Raw genomic sequence first — 27,808 nt, 5'->3', positions numbered from 1 at the left:
TCGCCTTGCACATGGCCGACCCGGATTTAATTCCTCCACCCCTCTTAAAGAGTCCGGCAACCTACCGAGAGTATCTCACCCCCATGGCAGAGCTTAGCAAGCTCCCCGCGGCGTATTCGATATGCCAAAAACAGTAACAACAAGTCTCACAATGGAGACATTACTGGTGCCCGCTCGAGCAAATCAATAAACAACGGGATGACAGTGACAGTGATACAGTGATCAATTTTAATATTAGAGCTCTGTTATCTAATCAATTTCAACTCTAGGATTATATCAACAGTTCTGGCTTTTGTCTACATTAAAATTAATTAATAAATGGGCTGGAGTGATAGCACAGTGGTAGGGCGTCTGCCTTGCACACAGCCGACCTGGGTTCGATTCCTCCGCCCCTCTCGGAGAGCCCGGCAAGCTACCAAGAGTATCTCGCCGGCACGGCAGAGCATGGCAGCTACCCGTGGCGTATTCAATATGACAAAAACAGTACAAGTCTCAAAATGGTGACATTACTGATGTCTGCTCGAGCAAATCGATGAGCAACGGGATGACAGTGATGCAGTGAAAAAAACTGAATAAAATTAATTAATTTCTTAAAAAAGAATACTACCTCCAAGCCAGTTTTCTCACATTTGAGTTCTGACTTAGCCACTTACTGCTGTATGAACTTGAACAAATTATTAATATCTCTGGGCCTTAACTAATCTAGCTATAAATTGAAAAAATGCTATCTAGAGCTGTTATAAAACTTAATTAGATAATACAGGTGAAATAGGACACATGCCTAGTATTTGTTAAGTAGTCAATAATTATCAGCTATGTGACCATATTTTATAGAATTTAGACAAAAAGAAACCAAAGAACCTGACTTAGGTCCATCATCAGCCATAATCAGAACTTTTTATACTCTCTTTGCTACAGCTATAAGTGAATGGATAAAGAAGAGTTCTACATGAAATATTATTTTGCCATATAATAAACTACTTCATTATCCAATAACCAACTTGGAATGTCCTCTGCAGATTTGTGTTTGCTTGTAAGTTATTAAATAAAATGAAATAGATCCTCTAATAAGTTCATCTAATCAACACATTTTGTTTGTTTGGGGTTTTTTTCCCTCCTTGGGGGCTCACCTGGTGGTACTCTGGAACTATTTCTGGTTTTATGCTCAAGAATGATCCCTTGTAGTGCTCAAGGCACTATATGTGGTGCTAGGGATTCAAACCAGAGTGATGGCACCATAACCACATGCTAGGCAAATAAACATCTTTTCTCTTGTACTATCTCTCCGGTCCCACAAATGCACTATTAATGACTATTTATAAGGTCGCTGCCCCAAAAGTCTCCATCCCTCTCAGAGAGCCAGGCAAGCTACCGAGAGTATCCCACCTGAACTGCAAAGCTGGCAAGCTACCCATGGCGTACTCGATATGCCAAAAACAGTAACAATGATGGTCCTCATTCCTTTGAGCCTGAAAGAGCCCCCAATACGCCATCGTGCTACACTAGCACTCGACAGGGACGAATGGAGACGTTACAAATATTTCAAATACTGAACCACAGCTAAAATTTTATTTCTAAGAGAAATTATTATCTCTCTTTGTAAAAACTAATTATATATATAAAGCATGCTAGCAAGTCCAATAAGTTACACTATTTAAAAAAAATAATATTCTAGGTTTTTTCCACTCTGAAGAAGCATGTTCTCTCTCGAACACATATCTTTTTCTTCCTCTTTCCTCACATTTCTCTAAACTGCTTTAAATAAAAATTATCTTAATTCACTTTTTAAAATAACATTTTGGGAATAAATGACAGGAGAAAAGCTTTCTCAAATCTTTTACTAATAACATTATCATACTTCCTGTAACCTAAGAGTAAATAACTTCCTGGGAAATAATTCATTTAATTTAAAATATTTGTTCATTCTTCAGTACAAGCAATTCCTTTTCCTGGTCCTCAGTTTGGAACATTTCTTCTTTGGAATTGAAGATAATTTTATATTTCACAGATTGGTATATCTATTTAAGGGGAAATGTGATTTAGGGTAAAGTTTTAACATGTGCTTCTAATTTGTTCTTTGTACCATTGTATTAGTCCTTTTCTTTAAAGTTTTTAAAATTGTAAATATCTTTCTAGTCAAATAACTGTAATTTACAATCCACCCCTGGAAAATTGTAAATGTCTTGAGAGCCAAGATTCACTGACCATGGGGCTGGAGTGATAGCACAACGGGTAGGGCGTTTGCCTTGCATGCGGCCAACCCGGGCTCAATTCCCAGCATCCCATATGGTCCCCTGAGCATGGCCAGGGGTAATTCCTGAGTGCAGAGCCAGGAGTTACCCCTGAGCATCGCTGGGTGTGACTCAAAAAGCAAAAGCAAAAAAAAAAAAAAAAGATTCACTGACCTTTTTGTTTGTTTGGTATTTTTTGTTTTGTATTGTTTTGTTTTGTTTGCTTTTTGGGTCACACCCGGCAATGCACAGGGGTAACTTCTGGCTCTGCACTCAGGAATTACCCCTGGCTGTGCTCAGGGGACCATATGGGATGCTGAGAATCGAACCCGGGTCGGCTGCGTGCAAGGCAAACGCCCTACCCGATGTGTTATTGCTCCAGCCCCTCACTGATCTTTTTGTATCTCTAGTACTGAAGACAATGTTTTACTTGTCACTAAAAGGTAGCAGAATGGTTTTATCATTCCAACAAATCTGCGTTATCCATGTTGTCTTCAGCATTGAGAGGTTAATGAACATTTTTTTTTTTATTATCCCACCCCCGGTTAATGAACATTTTTGAGAACAAATGTGCAAAATCAGTGCAGTCTATAGTCATGTTATATGAAACAACAAGAAATGATAGAGTGTCCTTAAATTTTAAGTAAATGACTGCTGTTAGCAAAAAGAGTAAGAATTAGAAGTCATCATGGGAATTTTACATAATACTCAACTTATTTACATCTCTCATTCTTTCTACCTCCCCACTTTCAGGGAAGAAGATTAGTAGGTTGTTTTAAAATCTGATATTCAATTGAAGCTGAAATAGTACAGTTGAATCAGAAAAATGAAGTTTACGTGAGCTACTCATTTGTTAAGAAAAAACAAAAACACCAGGAAGTCATCACATCCCCTGAAGAAGTAAAGTCCTAACAATACCTCAGGCCCCAAATGATTAAAATGTGCCTATTTTAGAAAAATAATTATGTAAAAGAGTTTTTTTGGGGAATCTCACTGTTGCCAAAAATTAACTTTTCACATCCTGCCAGGTGTGAACCCAACAATAGCTCTAAAAACTAATTGGCCATTAATTAATCATTAATTAGCCACAAGAACAAGGCCTATGATTCAGCTGTATAGCACTTGCCTTGCTATAAAACCTTGGGTTGATCCCTAGCATCTCCCTACTACTCTATCCACCCCCCCAAAAAAGAAGCAGGGATGTAAAATTCACTCTTTTGTCATTTTTAACTCAGTTCCAATAACATTTTATAAAACATATCATCAATTTGATACTTTCCATTAGCTGAACTACTTAGCTGAAATAACAAGATATATCCATTCTAAAACAGCTTGAATGAGCGAGTACATATGCAGTCTTTCCTTGCCCACGCTGTTAATCTGACCCAGTACACAAAATAAAAGAGATGCCCCCAAGCAATGAATATAAGGTTTGTCAGCCATAACACTCCCTGATGGAAAAAACAAAAGGAAGGAGAAAGTGTAGATTCAGTTAGCAGGTGAAACACCTACACTGGAGTATTCGTCTCATTTCTAAATGAATCTCTTCAAGAGAAAACCAAGTGAAAAAACTCTTCTATGGATAATATTAGTGAAATATTCATCTGTAATTTTTTGGTGAGAAATGTCAGGGGTATGGATATTTTTACTCATAAGGAAAGAAATATCTTGCATTATCTATTATCCTATTTAAACACCTAACTCATTCATTGGAACTGAACAGACATAATAGGGATAATAGGGGTTACGATGCTTGCCTTGTATGCAGCAAGCCCTGATTCCCGAGACCACATATGATTCCCTGAGCATGACCAGGAGTGAGCCCTGAGCAAAGGAGTAATGCATGATGAGCATCTATCTCCAAGTATGGCTCAATCCCCACCCAATGAAAAATAATTAACATATAGCTAATTCACATTTTCCTGTAAGCTTGTACATTTTCCAAATAAAATGTTTGAAAAACCTTACTCCGTAGCAGGGTTTCTCAACTTCAGAACTGCTGACATTCTGGCCTACATAAATCTTCGTAATGGGGAGCTATCCTGTCCACTGGAAGTTGTTCAGCAGCATCCTCGCCTTCCCCCCACCAAATCTCAGAAGCACTATTCTGTTGGGACAACCAAAAATAACTGCAAACATCACCACTGTTCCCGGTGGATTACCACTGGCCTCAAAGCAGGGGTTATATTTGGACTGCATTTTAAACTAAAGCGTCTTATTTGTTTACTTTTGCTTTTCATTAAAACTGAAATAACTTACTTTTATCATTTTATAAAAACAAAAAAACAAATAAAACACTTCAAATTAAACTAAGCTTATTTCTCTCTTCTTTCTCTCACTTACCCTGAAGTGTGTTTCTGAGTGGTTGATATGTCCCAGATGTATAGTCTGAAATGGACACAGTGGTCTCCAAGAAAACCATGGAACTGCTTTCCTTGGTGGAATCTGTGAAGTCTCCAATATTTTGGAAGGAGTTTACAGCAGAAACTTTCAAATCTTCCAGAAAACTTGTAGGTGTGAAGGAGCTTTGGTGGGTGAAGGTAGGTGACCCCTCCTTCCCCTGCACCATTAGCCGGGCTGGCACTGTTTGTGTTTCCCCTTCGGGCTGCCCCACAGACACCTCTGCTACCTCTGGTAGGGGATCATCCCCTTCCTTGCCATTGTTAGTCTGTTGTGCTGTCTGAGAAGTTTCCATTTCCCCCTGAGTCTCTGCATTGTCTCCCAGCTTTGGGGTCTTTATCTGGCTTACAGGCTCTAATTTGGTGTCATCCCACTCATCATTTATGACAGAGGCAGCTGGAACAGCTGTGCTGACACTCACAGTGACTTCTGGGGCTCCCAGCAGGCTGTCAGTTTCTAGCTCAGCACTCAGGGTATATTCGGTTGCAAGTCGGAACTTGGGGGCAGGAGACTGGGTATCATCAGCTGTCATCTGCAAAGGTTCCTCCAACTCTGGCATGAGGCTCCCAGGCTCAGCACCTGTCATGGATTCAGCACTGGGAAAAGGTGTCCTGGCTTCTGTCTCTGCTTCAGGTTTCTTAGTCTGCAGCTTCGTGGTTAGCATTTCCTTAGTAGTCATGTAGGATGAAGGTGAATGTCCTAGACTAATTCCTTCCTGACTTTCGGTTGCAAACGTCTGATAATGCACATACTTCAGAAAATCTTGAGTTGCTTCTGTGGACCCTTTGACAAGAGGTTGAATGTTGGTAGCACTGAAGGGTGCCTCCTTCTTGTCAATATTCAGAGAAGCAGTTGCAGTGGCCAGGCTAGTTAACACGGCCTTGGAAAATCTGCTCTCAGGAGATGTTCTCAATGGATGGCTGGAAGCAAACACTTTGACTGGGATCACTGGTTCAGTAGCAGGGTTAACACTGGGGTTACTTGGCTGCATAAGCCCAGTTCCAACAGGCAGGGCTTTATGTAATGATGCTGCTGATGGTTCTGCTAATACTTTCTCTAGAGCTTCAATGACCACTAGTTGGGGAGAGTCCTGTGAAGTAACAGAGCTATTTTCAGGTTCATCAGTGATCATGCTCTCTGACTGTCTTTTTTCTGCATGACCATGTGCTAGATCCCTCCGTGCTATATTGGGGAAAGCCAGACATGGTGCGGCTATGTTGAGAAGGAGAAGGCTACAGAAAGCCAGACAAATGTGCAACCAAACAGGTCTGTTCATAGTGGAAGAGCAATGCACACACAAATTGGCAGCAGTGACAATTCCAGAGATGGAGCCCTGCAGGAAAAAAAAAAGCATATTGCACTGACATATGTTTTATACATAAGCCCCTTTAAATGAGACCATAAGTAAGGCAATCTCTTTCTCTGCATGCTCAGAGACGATACATAGAACAACTGTTCTATTTCTTTGTACCTTTGAGACATGGTTAACCCAGTTCATTTTCCCTGCTGAATTTTGTAGCTGATTTAACTTGAAGCTCTCTAGAAAAAGGTACACATAGTTCAAGTACTAAGTTCATTGTTTTAGAAATACCTACTTGAAATAAACTACCCTCAAAGTCACATTTGTACTATTCTCCCCCAATGCTTCTAGCAATTATGGAGTCAAATGACTAAAAGTGCAATATTTCTAAGCTATATAAGGTGTATCTGATTTATACCTATATTACATTCAAAGAACATTCCAAGTATTTTAAAGTTATATAATAGCATCATAAAAATAATTAATGTCAGGGGCTGGAGCAATAGACCAGCAGGTAGGGTGTTTGCCTTGCATGCAGCTGACCCAGGTTTGATTCCCAGTATCCCATATGGTCCCCTGAGCACCGCCAGGAGTAATTCCTGAGTGCAGAGCCAGGAGCAACCCCTGTATATCGCCAGGTGTGACCCAAAAAGCTAAAAAAAAAAAGTCAGTTACATTCAAGTGTTGTTAAGAATATAAATATTCTCAATTTAAATTTGTCTTAAAATGATTACACTATTTTTCTTATATATCAACTATTAAACAATATGAATAAGGATAGAGAGATGTCTCAAAGGACTAGTGTGTATGCTTTGCAAGAGGGAACACAAGGTTCAACCTTTAGCACCTCCTGGTCCCACAGCACAGGGCCAAGAAATGATCCCCATCTCCCAAAAAACATTATGTCTCAAAGAAATTAAAAGAAGAGGAAGGGTGGGAAAGGCAGGAGTATACGGGGGATATTGGTGGTGGGGAATATGCACTGGTGGAGGGATGGGGGTTTAATCATTGTGTGATTATAACTCAGACATGAAAGCTTGTAACTATATCTCACAGTGAATCAACAAAATAAAAAATTAGAAAAAGAAAAATGAATTCACGTTAACTAAAATATTTTTAGGAAAAAAAATTTAGAAGAGCCAAACATGCTTTTTAAAATTTTTTTTAATTTTATTAAATCACCGTGAGATAGTTACAAGCTTTCATGTTTGGGTTACAATCTCACAATGATCAAACACCCATCCCTCCACCAGTGCACATTCCCCACCACCAATATCCCGGGTATAACCCCCCCTTTCCCACCCTCCCCCTGCCTCTATGGCAGATAATATTCTCCATATTCTCTCTCTACTTTTGGGCATTATAGCTTGCAACACAGACACTGAGAGGTCATCATGTTTGGTCCATTATCTACTTTCAGCATGCATCTCCCACCCCAACTGGTTCCTCCAGCCATAATTTTTTTAGTGATCCCTTCTCTATTGCACCAAACATGCTTTTAAACTATCAATCTCTTTGGGGTTGCTCCTAAACAGTGCCCAAAGGACCCAGGATCACTTCCAAAAACTGGCCAATGGGAACTGCAATTAAATATTGGATCCCAAGGACGCAGTGCTCCGTGGATCCTCATGTTCTAGAGACCACAGGACTAACCAGAGGTACTGGAAGGGTGTGCCAGGGATCAAGCCAGGGTCAATTGCATGTAAGGCACAGCCCAACCCCTGTATTACCTCCCAGCTTTATAACCTAGCTATCCTTACTGAAAACACATTACTGCACAATTAAAATTGTTTGTATTTTTGAAAACTATGATGTAGCTCATGACTAGGGCATTGGCATTGCATGTGTGAGGACGTAGAGTCATCCCGGGCGTGGCAAAACAAATAAATAAAAAGTGCTCATTTGTTAACAAAAACAACAACAAAAAACTTTTTACCCTCATTGCAACAAAAAATGAAAACAAAACTGATCATTTTGCCCCAAATTTAAGGTCCGGAGTTCTACTATTTTTTTCTGAGTAGTATTTTTTTTCCCCTCATAGAAAATTTCTCAGAGGCTATAGACTTTCTAGAAAATTAAAGCTCAAAATTAAAATTCTAAAATTACTAGTTTGGGGCTGAAATGATAGTACAGTAGGAAGAGAATTTACCCTGCATGTGGCTCACTGGGGCTCAATCCCTGGCACCATGTATATGCCCCCAAGCCTAGCCAGGAATGATCCCTGAGCACAGAGCCAGGAGTAATCCCTGAGTGCCACTGAGTGTGGTCCAAAAGCCAAAATTTTTTTTAAATTCACATAAAAAAAAACTAGGATAAAATAAAATAGCTACCTTGTCATGGCTTTTTCTTTTCCCATCATTAATCCATGCAGATTAAGAATATAAAGTGTTGGGCTGGAGCGATAGCACAGCGGAGAGGGCGTTTGCCTTGTACGCGGCCAACCCAGGTTCGATCCCCGGCATCCCATATGGTCCCCCAAGCACTGCCAGGAGTAATTCCTGAGTGCAAAGCCAGGAGTAATCCCTGAGCATCGCCGGGTGTGACCCAAAAAGCAAAAAAAAAAAAAAAAGGATATAAAATGTTTGGGTCAGTACAGTGGGTAAAGTGCTGGCCTTGCACACAGCTGAATCCCAGTTCAGTACCCAAAACCACATTTTGTTTCCCTAAGCTCCACGAGGAATGATCCCTGAGCACAGGAGGGTATGGCCCCAGAACAAACAAAAAATAATAAAATGATATGCTGACATAAAATCTAAAAATGTGTATTTTCATAGTATCCTCTTCTCTTAAAGGATCCAACCTTTAATCTGTTTGGTGCTTTTGAGGCAGAGAAAAGCTCAAGACCTCAGGACATAATCTAGATGACAGAAAAGGAAAAGGCTTCTGCTCTCTACATGAGGAAAGAGGATTCCACAGACTCAGACTCTTGCCAACTACCAGCACCTTGTGCATGAGTCATCTGGGAAGCAGACTCAGCCCTAGCAAGAAGACTGCAGCGCCAGCTGCTAACATCTTGCCTACCTCTTCTAGAAAGACCTGAGCCAGAACCAGCCCACCAAGCCTCTCGCAAATTCCTAAGGCAGAGAAGTGGAGAGGAATACTAAAGGTTTATTGCCAACAAATTTGGGGTCATTTGCTACACAGACACCTTGTGTCTACAATATATGGAGAAAATGCTGAAAAAGGAAATGACATGACAAGGTCACATGCAGAAAAGTAACTGCAGATCAAATACTATAGTTTTAGTAGTAGAAGAGTTAAGTGAGAGATGAACCTGAGAAATATAAATAATGCTCCCTCAAAAAAGGAAATTTCTCAAAGATAATGAGATAAAGGATGTTACATTTTCCCCACATAGAAACTGAGGGTTTGAAACAATTAATTTAAGTACTAAATTGCCCACAGATCATTGCATTATATTACTTATTAGTTTGTTGAGGGTTTCCAAGTAATCATCAGATGTCTGGGGCCACTCCCAGAAATATTAAGTCCACTGAGCTGGCATTTCAGTGCCCAGCTCAGTGATACAAGGCCACTGGGTCCAGCAGAGCAGGGCCACCAAGGTCACACCTGCCAGTGCTAGGGTGAAGGAATGTACTCTCCCTGGGACTGAACTTGGGACCTTGAGAATGCAAGGCACATGCTGCAGTTTTAAAAAGAAAAAATACAAGGTCAGAGAGACAGTACAGCAGGTAGGGCATTTGCCTTGCTCTCAACTGACCCAGCACTCCATATGGTCCCCTGTGAACTCTGAGGGCCTTCAAGTATAATGAGAGTTAAAGAGAAAGAGAGAGGAGCTGGAATGATAGCACAGTGGATAGGGCATTCGCCTTGCACGCGGCCAAACTGAGTTTGAATCCCAGCATCCCATATGGTCCCCTGAGCACAGCCAAGGATAATTCCTAAGTGCAGAGCCAGGAATAACCCCTGTGCATTGCCGGGTGTGACCCAAAAAGCAAAAAAAAAAAAAATTTAATTTTTAAAAAGAGAGAGAGAGAGAGAGAGAGAACAGTAAGAACAGCAGTCTTAGGCACTTTTCTGATGGTGAGGTACAATATCTTTGTACATCAATAGTTAATAGTAACCATGTAACCTTAATAGCACTGTAGCACTGTCCCTTTGTTCATTAATTTGCTCGAGCGGGCACCAGTAACGTCTCCATTATGAGACTTGTTGTTACTGTTTTTGGTATATCGAATACACCACGGGTAGCTTGCCAGGCTCTGCTGTAACCTTAATAATAATTTTAAAAAGAAACAAAATGGGACCTGGGAACACTGGTGGAGGGAAGTTGACATCAGTGAAGGGTCTGGTGTTGAATTATTATGTGCCTAAAATTCGACTATCAGGGGCTGGAGTGATAGCACGGCGGGGAGGGCGTTTGCCTTGCACGCGGCCAACCCAGGTTCGAATCCCAGCGTCCCATATGGTCCCCTGAGCACCGCCAGGGGTGATTCCTGAGTGCAGAGCCAGGAGTAACCCCTGTGCATCGCCAGGTGTGACCCAAAAAGAAAAAAAAAAAATTCGACTATCAGAACTTTGTAAACCATGGCTCTTTCATAAAAATTTAAATAATAATAAATAAAAAGAGAAAATACAGAAAAGTTACTTGAAAAAGAGAAAATAGCATGTGCCAAGGCACGTGAATAATTCTGGAATTATTTTTCAGGAAACTTTAGATGAGCTATAGAGCTTTCCAGTTCATAGCCAGGTAACAGATAGAATCTGTATTTTACCTGATGCTCTATTCTTCTTCCTAAAAACAAGCAAACAGATAAGCACACACACATTCACACTCACTCTCTCTCTCTCTCTCTCTCTCACACACACACACACACACACACAGAACAAGAAAACAAGAATGGTCATAGTCTATAAAACTATACCTTTAGAAACTACAGCTTTGAACTATAAAGCTCTATATAATTAAAGATACATAAAAGCTACAGAAATCTAGTTCACTTCCGAGTTCTTCAGAGAACAGCCTTTTCCTGAGCAAATATTCTTCCCATTCAGTGAACTCTTTACTAACATCCTGACATTGGAAGGTGTGGCCTCGAAGCTGGATCTACAATGGGATCTGATCCCATGCTTCTAGATTAAAAACTGAAAAATACAGGCCAGCATGAGTAGCGAGTTTAGTTCTGAATTGAAATCAGAAATGTGATACTTCAATCCTAATTTTGATGTTTCATTGTGGTACTGAAGATCAAATCCTGGGGCCTCATTGCATGCAAGGCAGGTGCTTTACCATTGAGCCACATTCCCAATCCACTAGTTTTGATGTTTTTAAGCTTGTTACATGATACTGGGCTATGTCTCAGTTTCTCCTTGGGTAAAACGAAGAGTCAAAGTAATCTTTTTGTTTTGTTTTCGGGCTACACCAGGGATGCTCAGGGCTTACTCCTGGCTTTGCACTCAAGAATTACTCTTGGAGGTCTTCTAACCCATTTTGGCACCCAGAGTAGCTTCTTACAAAAATGCATCTAGACTGTGAACTGAGCTAAAGTATCAGAAATCCAAAACCATGTGGCCACTATTGCAGCCGTGCAAGCTCATAGAATCTTCATTCTCAGCAATGAAAAGGAATTATTAAATGATGCCTTTCAGCAGGCCTGATTGTTGGGGGGAAATTCCAAACAATAATAGTGAGTTCTCTATTGAAATATTGAATGTATTCAAAGTATAGAGAGAATAAAGTGAAGATCATTAGCTACTTAGGTGGGGGGTGGGTGGGAGGAGGTATATTGGGGTTCTTGGTGGTGGAACATGTGCACTGGTGATGGGATGGGAGTTTAATCATTATATGACTGAGACTTAAACCTGAAAGCTTTGTGTTTTTTTTCACGGTGATTCAAAAAAGAATTACTCTTGGCCTGCTCTTAGGACCATATGGGAATCCAGATATAGAACTCAGGTCATGTAAGGCCAACACCCTACCTTGCTGTATCTCTCTAGCCCCAAAGTAACCTCTGAGTTCACTTCTGCGACTTGCATTTTCACGGTTATCTACACAACATAAAACAAACATGCAAATGTTTTCATAACCTTGCTATTTTGCCATCAAGAAGGCAAGACATCCAAATGGTTGAAAGATGACTTCACATTTTATTTATATGTTCTGGAGTCATAACATTCCTTGTTTGTTCTTGGTCCACACCTGGTGATGTTCAGGGGTTACTCCTGGCTTTGCACTCAGGAATTACTTCTGGCAGTGTTCAGAGGACCATATGGAATACTAGAAATCGAACCCAGATGAAGGTAAGCACCCTATCCAGTGTACTATTATTTCAGCCCCATAACATTTTTTATGACAAGAATATTATAAACAAATCACATTGGAGGAAGAAAATCAATAAAGACTGAGTACAATCTCAATCACTTTTCTAAAACAGAATTCTCTTTCAAGGTTTTATTTTTACGTAGATGTTGAGCTTTATAATTCTGTGGAGGGAACCCTGCCATTGTGCTCAAAGACTTCCCTTCTGCTAGTATTTGCTGGCCACCTGTTTTCTAAATCCAATTATGACAGAAAAAAAATGGGGGTAAACTGCAAATCTCATCCACCCCTGAGGAGTGCAGCCATATGCTCCTTCTCCCCACTATTCATGGTGCATGAACTTTAAACACAGCCGAACAGAGGCTCTTTGGAAAGACACCAGAGAACATGTCTGAAACACAGATAAAGTGGTAGATGACCTTCAAGTTCCAGATCTTATTTCACATTCAAAGCATAGGATAGCTCACACAGCATCCCAGGAGTCGGTAACTTCCAGTGACTCTAGTCCCCAGTGTTAAAGCACAAATAAGAAAAAAACTGACCATTGATAATGTAATGCCAAAATTCAAAATCTCACTAAATATGTGCAATCATATTTTAATGCAATCATAGTTTAAAGGGCCCTGGTCTCTTTTTTTCTCCTCAATATTGAATCCCCTCCCTGGCCAAGTACCTGACAGAGGAAGTGCTCAGTAAATACTAGATAAGCAAACAACTGAAGATCTATCACATGCTTTGTTTGGGAAGAAAAAGGAACTGGAGTTTTCATGGTTTATTAGAATCGTCTAATTCTTTTTCCCCTGTATTTTAAATTAATTCAATCATTATATATTTAACAAACAAATAAAAATAATACTCCTTAGCTTTTCCCTTACTATGAAATGTTGAATGCTGAATTTTGAAGGGTTTTTTGACCCCACTATATCCATCAGTGCAAATTAATTCAGATAAACTTTAACCAAATTGCCAACTGATAGTGGATTTTAGCTTCTAACAATTTAAAAAGTGCCCCTTTCAGAGCATGTCTGTAACAGTTTGTTATTTACTATCAAAGTATGCTAATGGTTCAGCAGTCCTCTGGACAATTGCCTGCAGTTTTGCCACCAGTGTGTAGATAAAGCTGCTCTGTCCAGCATTATCTTCAATGATCTTAAATGCAGCCCAGACTGTTTCTTTGTAAGTCATAGCAGTCAATCTTCAAAGTCAAATGAAATACAAATATTTTAAAAGAGAGTTCTAGTTGTCTTGTTAGACAACTAGGTTGTTAAAGATACTTTAAACACTCACTCAATATTTTTCCAACTAAAATATCTATTGCTCAGTGTGCTACATAAGGAAGACACAGAAGTGAACCCATGAGTTAAAACATTGTCCTCTGTGACAAGGTTACCATTTCCAAAGTAAATTGAGTTCCATAAGGACCAGGAGCACTGCCTTTAGTGTATTCAAGACATAGGAGGCCTGCAGGTTGATCTGGTTGATCACTTTTCTCAAGATTAAACACACATATATGGAAGTAGCTGATAAAGTTTCAGGAAGAAAATTGCCTAGCCTTAGATTTTCTTCATCTACTGGAACTTTTTGGTTTTGGTTTTGGTTTTGCCATATGTGCCACTTCCAGTGGTGTTTAGAGTTTACTCCTGTGTGTTTAGGGATCTTTCCTGAATGTGCTCAGGGGACCTTTGGGGATGGTGAAGATTGAAATAGGTCAATTGTATGCAAGGCAAGCATCTTACCCATTATACTGTCTCTCTTGCCTCTGTCTATTGAATCTTACTTGGATGCCACCTCAAACATACCATCTTGTTTACATCATGTAAAAACCCCAAATTTATAATTGCCAGGTTGGAGAGACAGTTTAGTGGGTAGTGCACTTACTTGCATGTGACAGACCTAGGTTCAATCCCTCGTATCCCATACAGTCCCCTGAACCCTGCCAGGAGTAATCCCTGAGCACAGAGCCAGAAATAAGCCCTGAGCACAGTTGGGTATGCTCCCATGCCCACCTGCCCCCCCCCGCAAAAAAATCAAGTCACAGCTGCCAAACTATATTTTATCTATAAAGCATCTAGTGTTCAGTACACAGATAATCACCAGTTGGTTTTATTACTCTCTTGCCTTATTCTTTGCAGGTTTCTAAATTTTCTTCACACCAACACAGTAACTAGAATAATTCCTCTTTCTTTCCCATACCAGATATCCAAACACTCTCCACTCAGCTGATGTCAAGCTTATTAACTGCTGTTACAAAAATGTTAGGCCCATTCTCTATCTTCTCCCATTTCCTCTAATATAAACCATATCTTTAAGCCTTGTCATGTCAAATAAGATGATGTTCTTTGTATGCCTACACTGGTCTTTTAATTTCCTTTGTTTACCATATAATAATGGTAGGCACATAGAAGAAATGTTAGTTAAATACTTGCTAGTGTTGAATATAAATAATACTTAAGAATGTGGAAAAGAGTTTGCAAGTCTGTAACTGCACCTCACGGGGATCCATTACAAAAAATAAAAAAATAAAATGAAAGAATGTGGAAAAGAAGTCTGGAGCCCCTATTTTATATTTTAATATTTTGTTTTTGTTTGAGGGGTTTTGTTTTGGTTTTGTTTTAATAGTGGTCAGGGACTATTACCAGCTCTGTGCTTGAGGGTCACTCCCAAGTGCTTGGGGGACATGAACCTGGAATTCCTACATGCAGAGCACATGCACAGCCCATTGAGCTATCTATTGTAAGACTTTTTCATATCTATGATATGTCCATGAAAACAAAACTACTTGTACTTTGGGGGATGGAGAGATAGCACAAGGTGATTGCTTTGCATGCAGCCAACCTGCATTTGATTCCCAGCATCCTATATGGCTTCCTGAGCACCATCAGGAGTGATCCCTGAGCACAGAGCCAGGAGTAAACCCTGAGCACTGCTGGGTAAAGCCCCTTGACCCAACACACACACACACACACACACACACACATACACACACACACACACACACACACACCACGAAATAACAACTAACTATAGTTTCCTTCAACTATAGTTTCCTAACAACTAACTATAGCACCCAGTCAGTTTGGGCCTCTTATTCAAGGGGTAACTTTAAAAATAGTGTTAACCTCTGCATTCTTATTTAAGGTATATTTTAGTTTTTTAGAATCAATTTTGAGAGCTTGTTTGGAGGTTCTAGCAGGGGAGCGCAGCTATTCATATACCCTCGACCAACCGAAGACCGGTCCATCTCTATTCCGGGAAGGCTGTGCTCTTCGACCGAGCACACAGCTTCAGGAAGAATGCACATGGAGCAGTGAGGGAGGAAGGAGAGACCCGCCTAGACAGCCAGATCAGCCAAGTCAACCCTGGCAATCAATGGGGTTGACAGATGTCCAGCCAGATCGCCCCAACATCCTTGTTTCTCACTTGTTCCAAGATATCCAGATCAGGAATTTCAGCTCCCTCGAGTCAAGCTGCAAAGCACCCCTGACTCTTCATCTCTCCCTGGGCAGAGGACCACCAGCTATTGGAAAGCGAGCTATTGGATGAGACTCAAGCAGATGTGCTGATCCAAGATTAGAGTAAATCAGGACCCAGACGGGCCCAGGTCCAGCGGGACAGGGTAGGGCTGTGACTCAGACTCATCTGGACCCAGAAGTGACCTTGGTCCCCAGGACAGAGTGCCGCAGCACGTGTCCTTGTCCACCCTACAAGAGAGTGGCTGAAGGTCTTTGCACAGAGTCTCCTACTGATCCTCAGAACAACAGAGGCAGGAGAATATGGTAATGCATCTTCTGATAAACCATCCCCAGATCAGAATTTCTACTCCCTCATGTCCAGTTGCAAACAATCCCCTTCTCTTCTTCACTCCCTGACCAGGCCACCTGGGGATAACGACTCTGGGGTGATTATTGGGGCCCATCACCCTGAAGTGTTGGAGGAGGCTGGTTCCTCGAGTCGGGAGTGGAAAGATGGGGAGACGCTGAGGAATTTCTGCTTCTTCACCTCAAGTTGCAAAGCCCTGACCAGACCCCTGGCTATCAAGTGTCTGAGAAACTCTCAAGATGGACAGAAGAGATGAAGGCTCAGGTTTGTGGTGGGTAAACTCTCTGCAGAACTGTAATGATGAATCAGAAGCTGTTCGTAATGAGAATTATAGAATGTAAAGAAAATGAAGAAAATGTGATGGGGACTGAGAGACTGAGACTGAGAGACTGAAGGTGACCCCCCAAGTTAAAGCAGAGAAGGGAGGGAGAAGCTTTCCTTTGATAACCCCAACTTGCCTAATTCTCCCTTCGGAGAGCCCAGCAAGCTACCGAAAGTACCTCACCTACACAGCAGAGCCTGACAAGCTTCCCATGGTGTATTCGATATGCCAAAAACAGTAACAACAAGTCTCACAATGGAGATGTTACTGGTGCCTGCTCGAGCAAATCGATTAGCAAAAGGATGACAGTGATACAGTGACAGAATTAATTTTATTTTTAAAAAATAATTAGTGCAGCGACTCAGCAGTCATACCCATAAGCTATCTCTGGCTGGCGCCAGATAATCTTTTTTTTTTTTTTTTTGCTTTTTGGGTCACACCTGCGATGCTCAGGGGTTACTCCTGGCTCTGTACTCAGGAATTACTCCTGGCTATGCTTAGGGGACCATATGGAATCCTGGGAATCGAACCTGGGTCGGCCGCGTGCAAGACTAATGCCCTCCCCACTGTGCTATTGCTCCAGCCCCGGTGCCAGATAATCTTGTCATCGACCACCATCCAGATCACATGTCCTTCTCTCCCAGACGCATCATAACATGACGCTTGCCATAACCATGCCGCCAGACCCCACGCCAGGCTGTTTCACTCGGGGCGCTCCAGAGGAGTGCGGGTGAGAGCCCTCCCCACCCCAATGGACCCAGCCCTGGCAGCCGAAAACCTCCACAACTCAACCAATGTCATGCTCATGGCCTCTCTCCACATACTCAGGTCAAGCCTCGCCCACAAAAGAACCTTTTCCTGCACCACATTTGAGGCCATGGGACAGTTCATAGGACATACCTTACCCATACTCCAAGAGTACCACTCCACTTTTGATGGGATCCAAAGTAGGAGCAATCAACTTCAGAGGGAAATATTTTAGTTCTGTTTGGGGGCAGGGATTGGGGTACGGGATTGAAACATCCAAAATATGGTGGTGGGAAGTTGTATGGAAGTGGGATTGATGCTTGAATATTAGATGTAATCAAATATTGTGAACTACTTTATAAAATTTAAAAATTTTTTAAAAAACTAATTGGTGTAACAAGTGACAAGACTCAGAGTTTCAGATCAATTTGTTTTCTAATTGTTATCACATCAGAGCCTGGCAAGCTACCGAGAGTATCTCACCCGCATGGCAAAGCCTGGAAAGCTACCCGTGGCATATTTGATATGCAAAAAAACAGTAACAAGTCTCACAATGGAGATGTGACTGGTGCCCACTCAAGCAAATCGATGAGCAACGGGATGGCAGTGATACAGTGATCACATCTCTCAAAGTCCAGTGATTGATTGATAAAAAGAAAAGGGAACTCTTTTGCTTGTTTCTTTCTTTCTATTTTGTGTTTTCACCTGATCCTCAGTGATTAATTTCTCCTTGGTTTACCTTTTCTCTTTGTATACGTTAAGGCTTTCCTTACCGACACAATTTTGTTTGTTGAAAGCTGAGCTTATCAAGATTCAGACCCTTGAACCCAGCCACGGCAGACAGCGTTAAGGCACTACAACTCACTGTGCTATTGGCAATTGTCACTGGCCTAATAGATTGGATTTAAGATCTGGCCCCAGTCATCCTTCACTAGAAAGTAAATAACAGGAATGACAGATGAGGCTTTCAGTCATATGTTCGACCAGTGTGTTTGAACAGAAATTGGAGGAACCACAAAGGATCATAGGGGGGTACAGGAGAAAAGCATCATCGATACTAACAGGGAAGGGAGTAAGTAGACTGGAGTAATATGGTTACTCTAGCTACAACAAGAAAATTGTTTCTCCATGCTTGGAACCCATGACTAAGTTCTGCACATAGATACCACAAGTTTGGCATCATCCTGGTAAAAGAATCTACGCTTGAAAGTTTGAAAACTCAAAGTCCAGCTTTACCTTAGTCAAGTCATAGGGACTCAATTTCTTGCAAAATGGAGATGATAATCTTTTTATTACTTCCAAGGATAGAAGACTGATAAAAATTATGGTACTAGATATGAAAAGAGTTTGAGGGAAAAGTTTTCAAAATATCCTACAACGTAAGACAAACCATTGTGGTGACAGGCACAGTTCCCTTGAACCACAGACATATAAGCAATTCAAAGCATCCAGACATCAGTCACATTTTTCCCCAGAGAGAGCCTTTTCTTTTATGGAGTTTAAGCGACCAGGGATTCATCTGATGTTGCAGATTTCAACCCTAATCAATCTTTAGCAAGTTCACATTCTCTCATCTGTTAGTTCTTTTTAGTGAGCTAATTGGCCACTTCATTTCTGTTTTTTGTGGTTATCAAACTTCATTTGCTTGAGGTCATTATGTGCTAGTGGGCACATTAGGGGGAAGGTAGTCCCAAGGTAGACATTACAAGGAACCAACACAATATCTAACATCTCATGATGAAAGTAGATTCAGATGCTTTTCTTATAACCACTAAGTAAAGACAAGATGGGAAAACAGGACTGGCCACACACTGTAATTAGGGAAGGTATTTTCATGTGTACATTAAATTCAAGTTCCCTGGGGAGGGGGCGGGGGGGGGTGAAGCTTTTCTTTGTGCAAATAAGCAAAACTCAAAACACAAAAATTTCATGACACAACTTTTCAGGCAAACATCTGCTTAATTGAGTGAAATAAACCATTAGATGAAAGTGGAAGTTTCCATAAGTCTATCTTCCTTATTTTGATTCCATTTTTATAATTTAGTATCAAGCCACTTCTACAAAGCCAAATTATTATATTGAAAAATCAAGCAGAAAATGCTGGGAGATAATGATAAGAAGCTGCTCGTGAACACAAAGATAAATCCACCTCTTCTTAATTGGCTCGGTTGCTGTAGCTACCTGACACTTGGTGAGTCTTGGGAATTTTGTAAATAAACACAATCAATACCAAGTCTGCAGCCTAAGTGTCTGGCTCACTGTTACGGCAAAAGTAGCATGTTTCATCCCTACTCATAAGAATAAGCCAAATAAATCTTAAATCTTCACTGTGTATAAAGGCAGCAATGTTCTGACACTCTGAAGATCTCAATGGTGTTCGGAGCTTCTTTCAATACAGTGGGGTTACTCGGGCAAATTAGCAGAAATCAGCCGGAAGAAGTCAGTCTTGGATCCCAACCGCATCATGCACAAGAAGACGCACACAAAAAAAAGAGGGAGACACGCAGATTCTAAAGCTCACCCCCGCCCCATTTTACACTCTACGGAAAGCCTTCAGAGCTCTCTGGATAGTTGTGAGAACCGCTCCCACTCCCACTTAAGTTTCAAACTAAAAACTTCCTGAGAAATCCGGCAGCCTCTTCTCTCCTCCACGTCTGCTCTGCACCGAAATCCGGTGCCAAGCTCCCGGCAGATCTTCGGGATCAACTTGGGAAGTCAAAGATTTCTCATCTTTGAGCACTCACCCACTTCGGGGTCCTCAATTTCCTGTGCCCCGACATCTTTCTCACGGGTCTCCACGTTTGGGTTCTATACAGGTCGTGTTCCGTCAGCGACCGGGGTGCCCACGCGACATCTGGGCACCTCCCGGCTGCACCTCCCTATCATTCAGGAGTCTTCAGCAGAGCCTGACCTCCTCCGCGTCTAACCCGCGGCCCTTTCCCAGTTAAGTGACCTCTGTAATTAGCATCCTCCGGCCGCGTCCTGGGGGACCGGATCAGAGTCTGAGCAAGGAGGTTCCGTGACACCTCTGCGCTAAACACTCAACTGTTTGTTTTCTGCAAAGTGGCAGAACACATTTCGGGGGCCATCGCCGCCCCCGTTCGCCCCTCGCCTGCTAGGCACTCCCTGGCACTGGGGACACCTCGATCGACGCTGAAAGGAGCAAACCGTTGTCTTGGGGGAACTTCTCGACCACCGTTGCGAGAGTGGGAGGGGAAGGAGAGAAGAAAGAAAAAGCCCACACAAAAGCAGCCAGCAGCTCGGCCAGCTCCGCCAGCACAAAGGCCCGCTCGCTAGTGCGGAGCCGGGAGGCTGGGCTGGAGCGAGGAGTGCAGCGAGTCCTCCCAGGCCTGCCCGCCGCTCCCGGCGCGTTCCGAGCTGCCCCCCGCGCACCCGGCGCCGGGCACCGCGTTCCGCCGGGGCGCAGGGCGCACGTCTGGCGCGCCCCGCGCTGCACCGCTCCCGGGGCCACCCCGCGCCGCCGGGCTCCCGGGCTGCCTCTCTGCCCCAGCGCCGGCTCTGCAGCCGCGGCCGCCCGAGCGGCGGGAGCCGGGCCCGTCCTCACCTGTGCGCCTTCAGCCGAGCAGCGCGCAGTGTGCAGCGGCGCCCGCGCTCGGCATCCCCGCGGTGGCCCCTGCAGCGGCCGCGGCTCCCCCCACCGTCTGGATCGCCAGGGGGAGGGCGCTTCGCTTTGTTGCTTATTCATGAGGCCACGGCCACGGCCAGGGATTGGGCGGTGGGAAGATGTGACCGCCCCCACCCTGCCGGCACCAACACCGGAGCCACCGCCCCACGCCCCTTAAGCGCCCACTTCCCGGTCTTTGCTCCGGCGTCGGGGACCGAGCCGCGGGGGCGATTCCTGCTCAGGGCCTCATCGAATCCTTCCTGAGACCCCCGCGCTCTGCCCGGCTGCCCCCTCGTCGCAGCCTAGGCTTCTGCGGCCGCGCTCCCTCGGTGCCCACGGAGATGGGAACGGGGCAACCAACGTGATCCACAGATCTCCCAGTTTCTGTGGCTCTTTCTGCGAGGGCAAAGGGCGCGAGCAGGCGGCTGCGGGATATTCTTTGTGATGTTCTCGGTGGAACAGCAGAGATTTCGTGGCTGTGCCCTGAGTGGAACCCAGTAAAGCAGTCAGGCGTACACACAGTGGTCCTTTCTCGCCCTCGCAGAGAAGTTGAAAATCACTGCTATAAAGAAATGCCATGTATTGAGTTTGTAATCCTGCCTCAAGGCACAATCCTTGACAGATAAGTGCTAATAATGTTCCTGTGGCAGGAATGGAATTATGAAGACAGTGTAACTTACCCAAGATCTTAGGACTGATGTGCTTACCTGGGATGCATGGATGGCCTCATTCTCCAGTCAGTCAAGGACCTGGTTTCCTTTTTCATTTCTGAATAGGAAGAATTCTTAGGAACCTAAAAACCCATTCTAAAACAATCCCCACAATTGTACGTTTGCAGCACACTTTTTACATATGTTGTCTCGTGTTTATTAACTTCCTTCTTTGTAATAGCTATCTTGGTCCCACTTTGTAAACACCTTGAAATCAGAGCGCGGTCTTGTTCACCTATGACCACAACCTGACATATGCCTCAGAATGTAGTTATCCGTTACGTTCCTTTTTGAAAGTAGCTCTGCATGTCTAGGAAAGCAGGCTACAATAGTAGAGAAATGGAACGCAATTCAATAGACTTACATCTATAAGATTTGCTTTTGATGTGTGTTTAATGTAATATAATACCTGTGCTATGGCCAGTACCAGAACCCAGTGTCTAAAAGATGGCTAAACTACATCCAACCTAACCAAGATACGTTTCAATGTTTTACTTATAGTTGGAACACTGTATGACTGAAACCCAATCATAAACAGTTTTGTAATGATCTCACAGTGATTCAAAAATTTTTTTTAATATTTTATTTATAAATGCAAAAGTCAGTCACTTGAAGCTCAGGACAATGCTTATAAAAACAAATGTTATATCACATGGTAAGAGTCCCAGTTCAGGGGCTGGAGCAATAGCACAGCGGGTAGGGCATTTGCCTTGCATGAGGCCGACCCGGGTTCAATTCCCAGCATCCCATATGGTCCCCTGAGCACCGCCAGGGGTGACTCCTGAGTGCAGAGCCAGGAGTCAGCCCTGACTCAGGAGTCACCCCTGTGCATCGCCGGGTGTGACCCAAAAACAAAAACAAAAAAAAAGAGTCCCAGTTCACTGTATCACTGTCACTGTTGTCCCGTTGCTCATTGATTTGCTCGAGCGGGCACCAGTAACGTCTCAATTCGTCCCTGTTGCACTCAGGGTCAGGGGAATGAGGCCCATTATTGTTACTGTTTTTGACATATTGAATATCACGGGTAGCTTGCCAGGCTCTGCTATGCAAGATTCTGCATCGCTCTATTCTGGGAGCTTTGTTTTATAGTCTCTGGATCTTGGCTGTTGATGAGATTACATGGCACTGGGGGCAGTTTGTGGGTGTGACTGACAAGCTACTGGAAAACTGGGGATCTGGGCGGAGGATGCCCAGTCCCCATCTGAGCAGGCCTGGAGACCTCAGCCACAGGGCCCACGTGCCTGGGTTCCTCTGCCGGTTCCTTCATGCGTGAGGCTTGTCTGAGTGTGTGGAGAGTGGCCTTGAGCATGGCTGTTGCTGGGTTCTGGAAGTTTTCAGCTACTGGGGATCTGATTGGGGCAGGGAGGGAAACTCTACCCACGCCCTCTGAGGGGGCCCTGGTGAAGACAGCCTGGCACAGGGGCAGGAGATTCTGCATCGCTCTCTTCGGGAAGCTTTGTTTTATAAGAGTCCCAGTCAGTCAACAAAATTGCCCTAGAAACAGGTATATAAGAGCACTGATTTAAAATAAATAAACAAGCAAACAAAGTAGCCAATCAGATTGGATCAGTGGAACAAGAATAGGAAGTAGCTAAAAGAGACTACATCTTCCAGGCATTTAGGACCAACCCTACACCCACACTTGAAATATTAAAAGTCTTTGTTTTTGTTTTTTTTAAACATTTTTTCTTCCTGCACTCCTAACATCCCATTGTTCTCTTCCTTAGAAACCCAGCATACTCTAATCCCAACTGCAGAATAGACCTGTTCATGCCATAGACCTGCCTTACAGCATATTCCCTTCTCCATAATTACCTCCTCTTGTAATAGAATTCCTGGTTCCTTTTTCTTCAATACGAATTATTTCAGCTAAGCAGTAAAAGTAAAATAATCACATTACAGCTCATTTGTACTCGTTTTTGTTCTTCCAGAACAGGTTTGTATTTCTAAGATAAATAATTAATGCAATTTATGTCAACAACAACTGTTGGTACATGGCAGTGATAACAAGATCCAGTCTTCTCCTCCAACATGTACAAACTGTAAACCAGACAATGTTGCTCTCTGAAAAGTCATATCAGGAAGGGTCAGAGCAATAGCACAGCCGGTAAAAGTTGCTTTGCTTTTCACAGAGTCCACCTGGGTTTCGATCCTTGGCATCCCATATATTCCCTCAAACACCACCAGGAATAATTCCTGAGTCCAGAGTCAGGAGTCAGCTCTGAGCACTGCCAGGTGTGTCCCTCCCTGCCCCACACACACAAAAGAAAAAGTTAAATCAGTATAATATATAGGTAGTTAGTCTTCAGATAAAATAAAAAATTATGCATATGACAAAAGAATTATAAGACTCCAAAATCTAATTAAGATAGTAAAGAAGTCAGTTTGGGGCTTGGTAAACAAAAATAATCTTCACTTATTATTTGGGACATACTTATGCTAAAAATTATTATTTTCCTGGTATGCAAATTTACCTGGCTATTCTGTATTTTATTTGTTGGTCTTCACAGAATGTAGTGGCTATTTGGTCTTCGTTGTGTCAAAAAGGAACTGATCACATGTACCAAAGAACAAGATAATCAATTCCAAGAGCCAATACCCATTCAATTGCTATTCATATGAGTGAATCTGATATGAGCATTATGCGTCCTTTAGTTTTTCACTAAATTGGATAAAAAATACTTTATAGCATATCACCTCATTTATTATATCAACTATTCATTATATCAACTCTTTATTTTGATTCTCAAGTACTAAGCTACTATCTAACATCTAGATTCCCTATGTATATTTCCCATAAGACATGACTAAAATGAGTCTCTGAGGCAGAGTATACATGCCTATTAACAATAGACCCAGTACCAAGCCAGCAAAAACTGGGCTCCTTTATGGTCTTATAAATGTGAGAACAAGACCCTGAACAGGGCTAAAAAAACAAAATTTCTAAACAACACAAGCATTTAAAAAGGAACTTTTTTTTTATTATTTTTTATAGTTTATTTTTAATTAGTGAGTCAACGTGAGGGTACAGTTACAGATTTATACATTTTTGTGCTCATGTTTCTCCCTTACAAAGTTTGATAACCCATCCCTTCACCAGTGCCCATTTTCCACCACCAGTAAACCCAACATCCCACCCCCCCTTCCCAGTCCCGTCTCCCCCCACCCCACCCTGCCACTATGGCAGGGAATTCCCTTTTGTTCTCTCTCTCTGGTTAGGTGTTGTGGTTTGCAATAAAGGTGTTGAGTGGCCATTGCGTTCAGTCTCTAGTCTATATTTAGCCCGCATCATCTTTCCCCAACATGACCAACAACCACATTTTACTTGCTGTTCCCTTCTCTGAGTTGCCCAGAATGAGAGAACAGCCTCCAAGCCATGGTGACAACCTCCTGGTACTTATTTCTACTATTCTTGGGTGTTCGTCTTATAGTCTATTATTCTATATTCCACAGATGAGTGCAATCTTTCTATGTCTGTCTCTCTCTTTCTGACTCATTTCACTTAGCATGATACTTTCCATGTAGATCCACTTATATGCAAACGTCATGACCTCATTTTTTCTAACAGCTGCATAGTATTCCATTGTATATATGTACCAGAGTTTCTTCAACCAGTCATCTGTTCTAGGGCACTCGGGTTTTTTCCAGATTCTGCCTATTGTAAACAGTGCTGCGGTGAACATATAAGTGCATATGTCACTTCGACTATACTTTTTGGCTTTTCTGGGATATATTCCCAGCAGTGGTATTGCTGGGTCAAATGGGAGCTCAACCTCAAGTTTTTTGAGAGTCGTCCATACTGTTTTCCAAAAGGGCTGAACTAGCTGGCATTCCCACCAGCAGTGTAGAAGGGTCCCTTTCTCCCCATATCCTCTCCAACAGCGGTTGCTTTTGTTCTTTTGGATGTGTGCTAGCCTCTGTGGTGTGAGGTGGTATCTCATGGTTGTTTTGATCTGCATCTCTCTGACGATTAGTGATGTAGAGCACTTTTTCATGTGTCTTTTGGCCATTCGTATCTCTTCCTTGGTAAAGTTTCTGTTCATTTCTTCGCCCCATTTTTTGATGGGGTTGGATGTTTTCTTCTTGTAGAGTTCAACCAGTGCTTTATATACCCTTGATATCAACCCCTTATCTGATGGGTATTGTGTAAATATCCTTTCCCATTCTGTAGATAGTCTTTGTATTCTGGTAGCTGTTTCTTTTGCGGTGCAGAAGCTTTTTAGTTTAATGTAGTCCCATTTGTTGATCTCTGTTTTTACTAGATTGCTTAGTTCCGTGTCATCTTTGAAGATGCCTTTATCTTCAATATCCTGGAGGGTTTTGCCTACCTTGTCTTCAATGTACCTTATGGTTTGTGGTCTGATGTTGAGGTCTTTAATCCATTTTGATCTGACTTTTGTGCATGGTGACAGATCGAGTTCTAAGCCCATTTTTTTGCATGTGGTTGTCCAGTTGTGCCAGCACCATTTGTTAAAGAGACTTTCCTTGCTCCACTTCACATCTCTTGCACCTTAAAAAGGAACTTTTAAGATAAAGTCAAGGATGAAAACTATTACAAGAAAGAAATCTTGTCTATTTTTTGTTTTGGGTTTTGGTTTTGTTACTTTCTTCTTATTCTCATGAATAATGTCCTTGCAATATTGCAACAATTCTTTTAAAGAAATTTGAAGATTAAATATGTAATATGTGGAATATACCCATTAATTCTAAATGAATTGCTTGTAGTGAATAACTATATTCAAAAATGACATCCATAACAGTAGAGATATAAATTTCCATTACCATGTCTCACAAGAGTCTCATCTCCTTCTTTGTCTTTTTTTAATACATCTAGTGACAAGTAAATCCATTGCTTCAATAGACTCCTTGTCTTAATTTCGGGGTGTGGGGGCTGAGTCTGGAATTAATCTTCACACATGCAAAACAAGTGCTCTATGTCTGAACCACATCCCAGTCCCTAGACTCCTCATTGCAAAAAAGTAAGTATCAGATAGTTCTATGACATCATGGCATACATGTCTAATAGAAAGTCTTCTAAGAAAGGTTATTTACTCTTTTCTGAACCTACCAAAGATAAAACTAAGGAAAGTGGCTTTACCACAGAAAATTAAAGCTCAGGAATAGTTGTCACAGAAACTTCTTCAAGACTGGAACAGTTTTTCAGTCTCTAATATCTTTTTTGTTTGTTCCGTTTTAGGCTTTGAGGGGGCCACACATGACGGTGCTCAGGGTTGACTCCTGCCTCTGTGCTTAGGAATAACTCCTGGCAGAGCTTGGGGGACCAGATGGCATGCCAGGGATTGGAACCCAGGTCAGCTGCATGCAAGGCACTTGTCCTACCTGCTGCACTATTACTCCGACCCCTCTCTAACCTCTTTAATAGAAGTTTTATGTTCTCTTTTGTCCTGGATTTCTTTTTTTTTTTTGTCCTGGATTTCTAAAGCAAACAAAAAAAATAAGTGAATTCTTTCTGGTTAGGTGCTGGGTTTCTGAGGAAACATCTAATAATTCATTCAATAATACATTTACAAGAATAGTAGTTAAGGGGCTAGAGTGATAGTACAGTGGGTAGGACAATTGCTTTGCATGTGGCCCGCTTAGGTCCAATCCCCCACCTAGATCCAATCATCAGCATCAAATATGGTTTCTCGAGCACTGCCAGGAGTAATTCCTGAGTATAAAGCCAGGAATAACCTCTGAGCATTTCCAGGTGTGACCCAAAGAAAATGAAACCAAACAATAGAAGTAAATGTGAGATTACCAGATACATTTTACCACAGCTAACCACAGTACGGTTTATAACCTGCTTGCCAGCAAGTATAACTTATTTTATTTTACCTTTTGCTCTCCTTCCCTGTTGCAGTTTCTACAATGGCAGTGGTCTCACAGAGGGTAGCACACTTAACTGTTCTTCTCACACACATACATGGTTCACAAGGCTGGGCCCACACTGTGGCATATGGGGCAGTGTTGGGGATCAAACTTGCATCTCCAGTCTCACATCTGAAAGTAACAGCACACTATAGCTGAGCATTTCCATGGACCCTGTTTTATTTTTAGTTTCATTTAGGTAAAATAGTTACATAATGTTGACACGCCTAATTTTGATGTACACTGCACCTTTACCCCTCACCAAAGTGCCCAAAACTGTCCACCAAGGCCCTTATATTACTCCTAGTCTGCCTTGTCATTTCCCCTCACTCTTTCCCTCTTTTCTTGGGAATCTCAGTTTTGTAATCCAAGATAAAGGTTTTTCACTATTCAATGTGTTCTATTCTCTTGGCTTTGTTTGTCTGTTTGTTTGGGTTTTGTTGTGAAGCCACACCCAGTAGTTCTCAGAGGTAATTCCAGGCTCTGCTCAGGGGACCATATAG

General features: G+C 42.3%; 1 protein-coding gene across 3 annotated transcripts in view; it reads right to left on the bottom strand.

The window, feature by feature from the left end:
• The window catches only part of ARMH4 (armadillo like helical domain containing 4), a 148,580-nt gene extending 127,714 nt beyond the window's left edge, over positions 1 to 20,866 (bottom strand). Inside the window, exons 1-2 of one of the 3 annotated variants that reach the window (XM_055130206.1) lie at positions 20,665 to 20,866; positions 4,575 to 5,964 (exon numbers count right to left, since the gene is read on the bottom strand). In XM_055130206.1, coding sequence (XP_054986181.1) covers positions 4,575 to 5,964; positions 20,665 to 20,805 — 1,531 coding nt within the window. In that variant the 5' untranslated portion in view covers positions 20,806 to 20,866. Of the gene's footprint in view, positions 1 to 4,574; positions 5,965 to 19,843; positions 20,580 to 20,664 lie in introns of those variants that run through there. The other 2 variants (XM_055130205.1, XM_055130207.1) reach the window with 2 other exon arrangements.
• Positions 20,867 to 27,808: the final 6,942 nt, after the last annotated feature.

The sequence above is a fragment of the Sorex araneus genome, chromosome 3 (genome assembly GCF_027595985.1).
Source record: "Sorex araneus isolate mSorAra2 chromosome 3, mSorAra2.pri, whole genome shotgun sequence".
NCBI classification, from domain to species: Eukaryota; Metazoa; Chordata; class Mammalia; order Eulipotyphla; family Soricidae; genus Sorex; species Sorex araneus.
The sequence above is the reverse complement of the archived record's forward strand: the minus strand, read 5'-3'. Positions and strand labels throughout refer to the sequence as shown.